At 43.2% G+C, this 13,566-nt stretch overlaps 1 protein-coding gene across 1 annotated transcript; it reads left to right on the plus strand.

Annotated features, from left to right (window-relative positions):
- The first annotated feature begins 6,119 nt into the window (after window positions 1-6,119).
- LOC135541599 (protein BTG2-like) lies at window positions 6,120-8,542 on the plus strand. The gene is made up of 2 exons (XM_064967909.1): window positions 6,120-6,576; window positions 7,025-8,542. The coding sequence occupies exons 1-2, from the start codon at window positions 6,429-6,431 to the stop codon at window positions 7,375-7,377; spliced, it is 501 nt and encodes a 166-aa protein (XP_064823981.1). The 5' UTR covers window positions 6,120-6,428; the 3' UTR covers window positions 7,378-8,542.
- Window positions 8,543-13,566: the final 5,024 nt, after the last annotated feature.

Below are 13,566 nucleotides of genomic sequence, written 5' to 3' on the forward strand. Positions count from 1 at the left end.
ATACTCATCAATCTACACACAATACCCCACAATCACAAAGTTAAAACAGGTTTTTAGAAATGTTTGCAAATATATTAAAAATCAAAACAGAAATACCTTATTTAGTCAAGTATTCAGACCCTTTGCTATGAGAATCGAAGTTGAGCTTAGGTGCATTCTGTTTCCACTGATCATCCTTGAGATGTTTCTCCAACTTGATTGGAGTCCACTTGAACCCGATGGTCACTCTGACAGGGCTCCAGAGTTCTTCTGTGGAGATGGGAGAACCAAGATTCTCTGGTCTGATGAAAACAAGATTGAACTCTTTGGCTTGAATGCCAAGTGTCACATCTGGAGGAAACCAGGCACCTCTCATCACCTGGACAATACCACCCCTACGGGGAAGCATGGTGGTGGCAGCATCATGCTGTGGGGATGTTTTCAGCTGCAGGGACTGGAAGACTAGTCAGAATTGAGGAAAAGATGATCGGCGCAAAGTACAGAGAGATCCTTGATGAAAACCTGCTCCAGAGCACTCAGGACCTCAGACTGGGGGCGAAGGTTCACCTTCCAACAGGGCAACAACTCTAAGCACACAGCCATGACAACGCAAGAGTGACTTTGGGACAAGTCTCTGAATGTCCTTGAGTGGCCCAGCCAGAGCCCAGATTGAACCCGATCGAACATCTCTGGAGACCTGAAAATAGCTGTGCAGTGACGCTCCCCATCCAACCTGACAGAGCTTGAGAGGATGTGCAGAGAAGAATGGGAGAAACTCCCCAAATACAGGTGTGCCAAGCTTGTAGCATCATACCCAAGAAGACTCAAGGCTGTAATCACTGCCAAAGTTGCTTCAACAAAGTACAGAGAAAAGGTCTGAATACTTGTGTAAATGTATTTATCTCAGTTTCTTCTTTTTGTTGACATTTGCAAAAATGTCATTATGGTTTATTGTGTGTAGATTGTGGGGGGAAACAATGTGATACATTTTAGAATAAGGCTGTAAGGTAACAAAATGTGGAAAATTCAAGGAGTTTGAATACGTTCAGAATGCATGGTATAACTGAAAGTTGAGCCAATGTTACAGGAAAACAAATGATCAATGAGAAGAAATGGACTACACCGATGTAGTGTCTTCACAGACCTTTTCAATCTATCATTGTCCCAGTCTGTTATCCCAACATGTTTCAAGCTGACCACCATTGTCCCTGTTCCAAGGTAACCTGCCTAAATGACTATAGCACTCACATCTATAATTATGAAGTGCTTTGAAAGGCTGGTCATGACACACATCAACACAATCATCCCAGACACTCTAGACCCACTCCAATTCGCATATCACCCCAACAGATCCACAGATGACGCAATCTCAATTGCACTTCACACTGCCCCCTCCCACCTGGACAAGATGGGAAATAACCATGTGAGAATGCTGTTCATAGACTACAGCTCATTCAACACCATAGTCCCATCCAAGAGCATCACTAAACTAGGGAGGCTAGGACTGAACCCCTCTCTTTGCAATGGGATGCTGGGCTTCCTGATGGGCCGGCCCCAGGTGGTGAGGGCATACGGTTTATGAAGTGGTACAAAAAACTTCACTTGATTCAACATTTTTTTCAATTTAAATGATTATATAATATTATTGCCACCAACAGAATGCTATATATATGGGGCATACAACAATCTCAGCTCTGTAGATTTTCCTGCGAAGAGACAGAATCGATAGATCACTTATTCTGGTATTGCCCCTTTGTAGCTTGGTTCTGGTCACAGGTTCAGGAATGGATAAAAAATCACAACATGCACCTAAAATGAACTTTACAAATAGCAGTGTTGGGGCGATCTGGAACGCCATAGACAGTCAATAAATAATATAATAATACTCGTATGAAAGGTTTTCCTCTTTAGCTCACAATCTGTGGATACTATACAATTAGAAAGATTCCAACATTGTTTAAAACATCACAGCACAATTGAAAAACATCTGGCACATGGAAACCAAACAAGGGCGGTCTATGGTGATAGGTGGGATGGGCTGAGAGTGGCTGAGGGGTGGTCTATGGTGATAGGTGGAATGGGCTGAGAGTGGCTGAGGGGCGGTCTATGATGATAGGTGGGATGGGCTGAGAGTGGCTGAGGGGTGGTCTATGGTGATAGGTGGGATGGGCTGAGAGTGGCTGAGGGGTGGTCTATGGTGATAGGTGGGATGGGCTGAGAGTGGCTGAGGGGTGGTCTATGGTGATAGGTGGGATGGGCTGAGAGTGGCTGAGGGGTGGTCTATGGTGATAGGTGGGATGGGCTGAGAGTGGCTGAGGGGTGGTCTATGGTGATAGGTGGGATGGGCTGAGAGTGGCTGAGGGGTGGTCTATGGTGATAGGTGGGATGGGCTGAGAGTGGCTGAGGGGTGGTCTATGGTGATAGGTGGGATGGGCTGAGAGTGGCTGAGGGGTGGTCTATGGTGATAGGTGGGATGGGCTGAGAGTGGCTGAGGGGTGGTCTATGGTGATAGGTGGGATGGGCTGAGAGTGGCTGAGGGTTGAGATTAAAGAGCTGAGGTCTATGATGATAGGTGGGATGGGCTGAGAGTTGCTGAGGGTTGAGATTAAAGAGCTGAGGTCTGTGGTGATAGGTGGGATGGGCTGAGAGTGGCTGAGGGTTGGGATTAAAGAGCTGAGGTCTATGATGATAGGTGGGATGGGCTGAGAGTGGCTGAGGGGCGGTCTATGGTGATAGGTGGGATGGGCTGAGAGTGGCTGAGGGGTGGTCTATGGTGATAGGTGGGATGGGCTGAGAGTGGCTGAGGGGTGGTCTATGGTGATAGGTGGGATGGGCTGAGAGTGGCTGAGGGGTGGTCTATGGTGATAGGTGGGATGGGCTGAGAGTGGTGAGGGGTGGTCTATGGTGATAGGTGGGATGGGCTGAGAGTGGCTGAGGGGTGGTCTATGGTGATAGGTGGGATGGGCTGAGAGTGGCTGAGGGTTGAGATTAAAGAGCTGAGGTCTATGATGATAGGTGGGATGGGCTGAGAGTTGCTGAGGGTTGAGATTAAAGAGCTGAGGTCTGTGGTGATAGGTGGGATGGGCTGAGAGTGGCTGAGGGTTGGGATTAAAGAGCTGAGGTCTATGATGATAGGTGGGATGGGCTGAGAGTGGCTGAGGGGCGGTCTATGGTGATAGGTGGGATGGGCTGAGAGTGGCTGAGGGGTGGTCTATGGTGATAGGTGGGATGGGCTGAGAGTGGCTGAGGGATGGTCTATGGTGATAGGTGGGATGGGCTCAGAGTGGCTGAGTGGTGGGATTAAAGAGCTGAGGGCTATGATGATAGGTGGGATGGGCTGAGAGTTGCTGAGGGTTGGGATTAAAGAGCTGAGGTCTATGATGATAGGTGGGATGGGCTGAGAGTGACTGAGGGTTGGGATTAAAGAGCTTATGTTTGGTAAAGTATTATTGTTATTTGACTGCTGTATATAAATGTACCATGTACTGTATGTAAAATGTGTCTGTAAAATGTATATGTAAAATGTATGTAGCAAAAAAGCTGTAAAAAAACTAAAAGATATTTCTCCTCCGAAGAGTGGGGGTGGTGGAGGGGTTAATAATAACAATTAAATTAAATTTAAAAAACATCTCTGCAACGCTGACCCGCAACATCGGGGCCCCTCAGGTGTGTGTGCTTAGTCGCCTCCTGTACTCCCTGTTCACCCACGACTGCGTGGCCTAATCACTGATGGCGATGAGTCAGTCTACAGGGAGGAGGTCAGAGACTTAGCAGTGTGGTGCCAGGACAACAACTTCTGCCTGTTGTGGAGCGGGTCGAGAGCTTCAAGTTCCTTGGTGTCCACATCGCTAAGGACCTAACATGGTCCTCACAGTCATGAAGATGGCACGGCAGCGCCTCTTCCTCCTCAGAAGGCTGAAAAGATTTGGCATGGGCCCTCGGATCCTAAAAAAGTTCTACAACTGCACCATCGAGAGCATCTTGACTGGCTGCATCACAGCTTGGTATGGCAAATGCACCATCCCTTGACAAAATCTACAGAAGGTGGTGTGGATAGCCCAGTACATCACTGGGGCCGAGCTTCCTGCCATCCAGGACCTCTTTATCAGGCTGTCTCAGAGCAAAGCCACCCAAGCCATAGTCTGTTCACTCTGCTACTGTCCGGCAAATGGTACCGGAGCATCGAGTCTCTCAGACCAACAGGCTCCAAGACAGCTTCTTCCCCCAAGACTGCTAAATAGACAGACTGCTAAATAGTCAATTAATGGTAACCGAACTATCTGCAACTGACTCTATCTTGCAAATGAATCTACGCACACTCACAAGACTATATATATATCAATCAATGAAATGTATTCATAAAGCCCTTTTTACATCTGTAGATGTCACAAAGTGCTTTAATCCAGATGTAGAAGCACAAACCATATACACACTCACTTACACACACAACATTGACACTCCCACACAAAACCCACACCCATTCACATACACTTTATACACAGACATATAACACACACACATAGGCCTACATACACATTACACGCAAACACCTTTACACTCATAATTTGCTGCTGCTACTCTGTTCTTTATTGGACTTGTATTATTATTTATCCTGATGCCTAGTCACTTTACCCTGCTTTAATGTACATACAGTATCTTTTTGGCCTCCCGAGTGGTGCAGCGGTCTAAGGCACTACAGATCCGGGTATGATCCCGGGCTGTATCACAACCGGCCTTGCTCAGGAGTTCCATAGGGCAGCCATGCCCAGCATCATCTGGGTTAAGGGAGGGTTTGGCAGGGGGGCTGTCATTGTAAATAAGAATTTGTTCTTAATTGACTTGACTAGTTAAATAAAGGTTCAATATTAATAAATAAAAATCTACCTCAGATACCTCGTACCTCTGCACATTGATCTAGTACTCCCTTCATATTGCTCCATTCTCGTGTATTTTATTCCTCGTATTACTACTGTTGGGAAGGGCTCTTAAGCAAGCATTTCACGGTAAAGTCTACACAAGTTGTATTCTGCGCATGTGACAAAGAAATATTGATTTGAACAGGGGGTTAAAATGGCAAACTATAATTTAAATTTACAACCACTAGATGTCCCTGTAGTAGCGCCAGAGGAACCACAACACATACAACACACACACACACACACACACACACACACACACGTGAACGTTAAACCTGAACTGTGATTTAACATTTTGTTCTTCACAGCCGAGAAAGTTTATTCTGCCTAGACTTTTATTTCCCCATATGCAATTGTAGTAGCACTGATTAAAGCTGGAGGCCTTAATTGAAACAATTATAAAGCATTTACCCCACCTCTGTTTTGGTCAAAAGCTGAAAAACATGAAGTATGTGGTGGCCCACAACTGTGCCTGAATAATTGTGTTATCTGGCATGGGCCTGTAGAAATGTGACCACTCTCAAATTCTTCAAAAGAGCAATGGATGCAAGGACTGACTATCCATATCAAAGTAATAGTTGTAACCATGTTTTGGAACTATACAGTTTGTTTACATTTACATTGTTTACAAAAAATATATTTTGGGTTCTGATGGGGAACGACAGTTGAACTAAACTCATGATGCATTTATAAGTTATATTATTCAAGAATCAATTGGTAAAAATAATGTATAAGTCTAAAGTCTAATGTATGTAGCAACTAAGGATTCTAGCTTTAAATGAAATATGTAAAATGGGATGAGTATTTTTTGTTTGGCTAAACCGGTAAAACTGTTTTTCTTCCAAATAACAGTCGCCTATGTAGGCTACATGTTATATCTGTAAACAATAACTCTTTTAGCCGATGTCAATAGTTGTTGAATACGCTTTTTAATGTAGTAAAAATCATATTTTTTCGCTTGAAATTTACGGTAAGTGGCTAGTGTTTTTTGTTGCACAGTCGTCACGAATACTTTAGAGCAGGGTTAGACGTCAATTTCTATATTTGGTGATGAACGGAACCTCATTTGCATTTTACACCCACCTCGGTTTTCCACGATGTGAACCAATCACATCGCACGGGGAGCGCTGTGTGTGGTTTTTCTGTGAATTTCATTGGTTAAAATGCCAATCACTCAAAACTCGCAATTAAGTGACATCACATATTCTCTCCCTTCATAAAAAAAGAAGCCACAAGCTGTAGTGCGAGCACAGACAACTTGGAAGTGGCACTTGAGCGAAAAATAACATCAAACGCCACTTCCAATCGAACAAATATTTATAAATAATGCTGATTGTTACTTTGGCTAGACCCAAATTTTTGCTTTGATATCACTGCTTCGGACTTGAAGATTCATTTTTGCTGAAGGATTCGTCCAGGACTCGCATAGCTACTTCCGCTATAGCTAGCGAACGTTACCTCGGTTTCACACTGCATTACTGTCAAAGTCTTATTTTATTTCCTACGAGCCGAAATAACAATTTTGCTGGCAAAATGAACCAAGGATACTCATCTAGAGGTGAAATGGGCCCCGAAGTAACGGCCGCTGCGACGTTTGTTTCCAGGTTATTGAGAACAAGAGGCTTCCTGAGTGAACACCAACTTCATGATTTTCGAGATTGTCTTCAACAGTCATTATCGGGTAATTTGGTTGGCTTTTCCTGTAATAATAATTTTAAAAAAACGTTTGGCTACGAACTAGTTATTGTCGAAATGGCTGCATAGTGTTTTGGCTAGTTAGTTGACTAACGGTAGCCTAGCTAACGTCAGCTAGTATTGGCTTTGTCTGTTCCAACAGTCAAATCGAGCTATTTTCTAATCTGATCGACGTTAGTCAGCAAAAGTATTTTAAAAATGTATATTTATTATTTAATGCTGGGGGAGACAACGAACAAGTAATTCGACAATATTTGTGTAATGCATTTGCAAGTCAGCAAAATCGTTAGCAAGCTTCTTCGTTAGCCTAATTTAGTATAATATCTCGAGATGATTGTAGTAGGCCCAAATTCATTAGCTGGTGCTTTGTTTTCAATGCAACAAGTTGACTCTTCTAGTTTCGTGCCTTCATTCTGATAATCCTCTCTTCACAGAGCACTACCAGAACCACTGGTTCCCAGACAGACCACAGAAGGGCTCGGGCTACCGCTGCATCCGAATGAACCATGAAATGGACCCAATTATTGGCAGGGCTGCTGGTCGGATCGGACTTACTAGCGATCAGCTCTTCGCACTCCTGCCCCGAGAGCTAACCCTCTGGGTGGACCCTTTTGAGGTCTCTTACCGCATCGGGGAGGATGGCTCCATATGTGTCCTCTATGAAGCAGCGGCCCCAGCGCCAGCAGCAGCACCAAGCCCCGACCCCACACAAAACTGCAAGAATCAATTTCTGATGGGTGGCCGCACTAGCCCGCCGAAGAACTACCTGATGACCGTCTCGAGCTAGTGCGGAACCAGGCATTACCTCGACTGGCTACGTGAACAGCGTCAGTGAAGCCCGTCGACCACCCACAGTGATTATTTTTCTACTTACATTTCGCAGCATTTACCCCTTTTTTAAATTTGAGTTTTCTTAAAGCACTGGGTATTTGTTGTAGTGTTTCTGTTGGGTTAGTTTTTTGTTGTTTATTGTTTGACTACCAGCCCATAGGCTCTTTTTGCACTGCAGAGACTCAGTATGTAGTGTGCTTCTGTCCTGTGGTCTTGACACACTACAATCAAGCCAGGACTCAAAGTGTAAACAAAATGACTCTGGGATTCAGATGTTAGTATCTCGTGGTGCAATAGTAATAATACTTCACACCATTGCCACTTCTCACAAATGTATACTAAAGCAATCATAACTGGAGCGTTAAGTATTTGTTCAGGTACTCATACATTTCCAAGATTAACTTTAAAAAAATATGTTTGTGTACTGCTGGTTTGTAATCTTACAGGGCCTCTTTTAACCTACCTGTGCCCTGAAATCGAGACAACGTCTGACATCCTAGTTGAAAAAGAGCTGCCTCTAACAGGTTATACTACCTTAACATGACAATGTCTTTCCAAATCCCTTTGCGTTGAATATTGCTGCCAAACTTTATATCTTGGCTCCTTTTGTGCAATAGTCGAGAGTATTCAGAGCAACTGGAGTTTGGCTAAATCTCTCAACAAATAGTCAACTAACTTCAATCCTCTTGGATCCTAGTTGAGAAAGATTTGACTTTTTAATCTAAAATAGCTTTACTTTCAACATGTTCAAGAAGTGGTTGGTTTTAATATTGATCACTATTGTGAATGTTTTTCCTATGTGAATCTGTCACTTCGACAAGTGTTCCCTGTTATTCTCCCCTGGGTAGTTTGCCTTGTGTATAAGCTGTGAGGTGGTTGGTTGGCGTCATATTAACGTCTATCACTGCCAGGTAGCGTGATGCTCTCAGCCCTCTGTAGTATACTCTCTCCCTACCGAGCTGTTGAGCAGCTCACCATTGTTTACTGTTCTAGATGGGAAAGATGTAGAGTTTAAGCTATTTGAAGCACAGTATGCATTTATGTACATTTAAAAAAAGATGTGCATATCTAGATACTTGTACAGTTTGTCAATTTTATTACAATAAACCTTTATGAATTCAGATTATCTTGCTGTGGTCTGTTCAATTTGCTTTAGTTTATCCTTTCACTGATAGCCCATTCTAAGTAATCTCTTCCTGTTGTAACTTGAACACCGGAACTCTGTTTATGCCATATACTACATAAATGCCCCCAGCCTCTACTCTTGAAACCCATGAATAGATCTGACAGGATTGGATAATTGTTGCCCATAACTATATGCAGGGTTTATATGAATGGTGCATTGTCACTCAATCATGCGTTCTCTCTCAGGATCAGGCTTGTCTGTGCCTCAGTGCTGGTTTGGCTTGTCACTAAGGGCACATGTCTTGACATGCCCTGCACCAGCCACAGAAGAGGGAGGACCTATCAGCATGTACACTGTCCTGTTATCAGTTCTGTCCTGGGAGAATGTGTGTGAAGTTATTTAGTAAACCCACCCTCCTCCCTGCAAGTGTTGGCAGTTTTTTTCTTTCTGCAAATAAACCTTTCAAGGATGGTGTTTGTAAATGTACACATTTGTTAGTAAGCGGATGTCTTGATTCAGAAATCCTACCTTCCAGGCTTACTCTGCTTGAGCCTTAACAGACAGCAGGCCAAACTGTGGAAATAATTCAACCCAGCCAATAGACTTACACAGACAGTGATGTGTTTTAAGTATTACTAGTCTAAGTGCCTTTAGCAGACTAAACTCCACTCCATGGTGACGGGAGTTTTATGATGAACTTCACCGACGGCTTGGGGCCGAGACAAGGCTTTGTGGAATCTAGCAACGATTTGCCCAATAACGCCCACCTTTGTCCTCTAGTTGCCTGCCTTTGTTTGACATCCATACGATCTCAAAAGTGAATCAAATGCATCCACTGACATTCCATGTTGAGATTCAATAATTCAGTAGGCACATGCACATTTGTGCTGAGTTGCCATCTTAGAGCAACCGCAAGGAGCAAATCGTTAGTTGTGTTTGAAACTTCCTTCACTGTGGAGTTTAGTCTGCTAAGATGCCCTCTGGTTGGTTGACTTCACAGGACCCCAAACAGCTTCTACCCCCAAGCCATAAGTTATTTTATTTAACCTTTAACTAGACAAGTCAGTTAAGAACAAATTATTTACAATGATGACCTATAAGACAGTTAAGTAGTTAACCAAATATACCATTTAGCAATCTGCATGGACCCTTCTTGCACAAATTTTTTTTGACTCGTCACATGCTACTGTTATCTAGTTGCCTAGTCACATTTACTCATAGTTAAGTACATACAGTATCTACCTCAATTAGTTCGTACCCCTGCACATCGACTTGGTACTGGTACCCCATGCATTGGCCAAGCTACCCGTTGTGTATTTAACTTTTACGTGTTATTACTTTTTAAATTATTTCTCTTTTTTTTCTCTGCATTGTTGGGTAGGGCCGTAAGTAAGCATTTCGCTGCTAGTCTCAACCTGTTGTTTACGAAGCATGTGACAAAAGATTTGATTTGTGTGTGTGTGGGAGTAAATACAAAAATATAAACCAAGAGTTCTCAATTTAACCTCATTATTTAATTATTTGTTTCTCATTTTCTGCATATTAATATACTTCTCTGTCAATGGGTAATATGCGTATATACAAAAGGATGTTGACACTAGCATTTGCAAACATGCTGATGTCATTGACATTGCGATAGAGTCTGCCTCTGTTAAGAGTACAAACCTGAGGACATCTCTAGCTGTTTCTCCTGTCTAAAACCACACTATCATTATGAATGCTACTACACTATGAACTACTATATTTGCTGTGTATGTGACTGTTAACCAACAAGAGTCAATAATAAAACATGTATTTTAAAAAATCAACCAAAAGGAATATGAGGGTGTGTTTGTGTCTGGTTCCCTACAGCTTCTTCTTGGCCACATTGGCACTCCATGTCTGAAATTATTTTACCTTTAGATTTCAACTTCTTAATAAAATACATTTAGAGTCAAGCTGACCTGACCTGAAAATCATCAACAGTTACGCTGAACAAAAATATTAACTCAACATGTAACAATTTCAATAATTTTACTGAGTTACTCATATAAGGAAATCAGTCAATTGAAATAAATTCAATAGGCCCTAATCTGTTAATTTATTATGACTGGGAATACAGATATGCATCTGTTGGTCACAGATACGTAAAAAAAAGGTAGGGGCGTGGATCAGAAAACCAGCTGGTATCTAGTGTAACCACCATTTTCCTCATGCAGTGCAACGCATCTCCTTCGCATAGAGTTTATCAGGCTGTTGATTGTGGCCTATGGAATGTTGTCCCACTCCTCGTCAATGGCTGTGCGAAGTTGCAGGAACTGGAACACCCTGTCATACACATCGATCCAGAGCATCCCAAACATGCTCAATCTGTGTCATGTCTGGTGAGTAGGCAGGTCATGGAAGAACTGGGACATTTTCAGCTTCCAGGAATTGTGTACAGATCCTTGCGTTATGAGCCTGTGCATTATCATGCTGAAGTGATGGCGGCGGATGAATAGTAAAGGGCCTCAGGATATTGTCAAGTTATCTCTGTGCATTCAACGTGCCATCGATAAAATGCAATTGTGTTCAATGTCCATAGCTTATGCCTGCCAATACCATAACCCCACTGCCACCATGGGGCACTCTGTTAACAACATTGACATCATTGAAACCGGGATTCATCCGTGAAGAGCGTATTTCTCCAGCGTACCAGTGGCCATCGAAGGTGAGCATTTGCCCACTGAAGTCGGTTCTGATGCTGAACTGCAGTCAGGTCTAGACCCTGGTGAGGACGACGAGCACGCTGTTGAGTTTCCCTGAGACGATTTCTGACAGTTTGGGGAGACATTCTTCGGTTGTGCACACCCACAGTTTCCTCAGCTGTCCGGGTGGCTGGTCTCAGACAATCCCGCAGGTGAAGAAGCTGGATGTGGAGGTCCTGGGCTGGTGTGGTTGCACATGGTCTGCGGTTGTGAGGCTGGTTGTACGCACTGCCAAATTCTCTAAAACAATGGAGGTGGCTTATGGTAGAGAAATTAACATTACATTCTCTGGCAACAGCTCTGGTGGACATTCCTGCAGTCAGCTTGCCAATTGCACACTCCCTCAAGCATTTAGACATCTGTGGCATTGTGTTATGTGACAAAACTGCACATTTTAGAAGGGCCTTTTATTGTCCCCAGCACAAGGGCCACCTGTGTAATGATCATGCTGTTTAAAAAGATTATTGATATGCCACATCTATCAGGTGAATGGATTATTTTGGCAAAGATAATTAACGTGGCAGGTTAGGAAAATTAGGTTTAGGCTTAAATGGTCCCTGATGCAACTTATAAAAAATATCTAGCTACAAAAAGGGCTGTCCTGAAAACAGTCTTGGTTTCCACAAATGCAATGCTGCTTCTCGAGTCGCATGTCTAACACGTCTATCACATCATAGACACACATACGGAGACACCCTGCAGTGGGTCCATTTTTCCATAAAAATCCCCCTGAAACTCCCTGAGGGGCTCTCAGGGGCTATACTCTCCAGCTTGTTGTCCTAAAAAACAGAAAGGATGTACCTCTGGTTCGTTCAGCCAATCCTTTGGGAAAAATGAATGGGGAAAGAATAGGGTTTTGGAATAAACGCAGAATATAAGGTCTGAGGATAACACAGACTTTTAGGAGATCTTATACACTTTGTTCTATGAGATAATATCAGTCAGTTAACTTTGAAGAATCTCAAATATAAAATATATTTTGATTTCTTTAACACTTTTTTTGGTTACTACATGATTCCATATGTGTTATTTCATAGTTTTGATGTCTTCACTACTTTTCTACAATGTAGAAAAAAATATAAAAATATAAAGAAAAACCCAGGAATGAGTAGGTGTGTCCAAACATTTGACTGGTACTGTAAATGCAAAATTGCATCTGAAAACATTGATAATTTCTGTGGTGAGTTTATCAGCTTCTTGGAGCATGCTTCTTGTCTGGATGATGGTTGTTATGGTTCTCTGTGGCACTAAGATATCCTACACCAGGCCGTCACCTACTACCAATTCAATCTTCTGGGATTTCCATTCCATCTGTGCTATACAATTAATGACAATAGCATTAAAGAACAAGAAGCCAACCTTACTAAAGCACAAACTGTTGGAGTCACTGTACTGTTCTACTACTTACAGGGATCCTCTCCCTCACCCTTTGTCCATCATCCTCTACATTCCTCACTGCCTCGGCATAGGACACTTTCTGCACTGCTCTCACCCTGGAAACTTCAACTTATCTCACTTTCTTTAAACATTTTTTTATTTAATTATTTAACACGTGCACAGGTAATTTCTGATCCCCAGCAACATGACCTCCCTCACAATTTTTTCCACCAAAACTACACACTTAGGCCCATGCCCTCCTTCACATTTCACACACCTCAAAATCTCCCTCCTGCATACTGCTCCAATATGACCATAAACTTCGGATCAGAAGCTCTCACGGGATATCTTATATACCCTAGCTTTACTTTATCTGGCAAACACTCTGCATCAAAACTCAGGACAGAAAGGGTCTCCTCAGTCTCATATTCACCACCGGGTCTGCGCCTCACCAAACGACGTGCATCATAGACACTGCAGATCCCCAACTTCAGTTCATCCACCCCAACACTCAACACCACCCCAGTTATCCCTCCTTTCAGCGGCACACTGCTCCCGGAGAGCACAGCAGGACACAGCTTGGCGATATGCCTAGGACCCTCTCCCTCTGGACAGCAGACACACAGTTCACCTCTGGATGCTTTGACAAAATTGACAGAACTCAACTTCTTCCCTGCCCAGCCTGATACCACAAACGGATATATCTACTTTCTCCAAGAATTGTACTCCCACTGGACCAGAGTAATCTCTGGCATTTTTCTGATTAATGGGGTGAGGCTCGGAAGCCTTCACCTCACCTGACGAAGCGGGTTCTTCCTCTTCACTTCTGTTGCTTTCAATTTCTAATTCATTGTCCGTCGACAGCTAAAGGTTATAAGGGGCGTAACATGTAATTTTCTCTCCTGTTCTTGACACA

The sequence above is a fragment of the Oncorhynchus masou genome, chromosome 6 (assembly GCF_036934945.1).
Source record: "Oncorhynchus masou masou isolate Uvic2021 chromosome 6, UVic_Omas_1.1, whole genome shotgun sequence".
Lineage (NCBI taxonomy): Eukaryota > Metazoa > Chordata > Actinopteri > Salmoniformes > Salmonidae > Oncorhynchus > Oncorhynchus masou.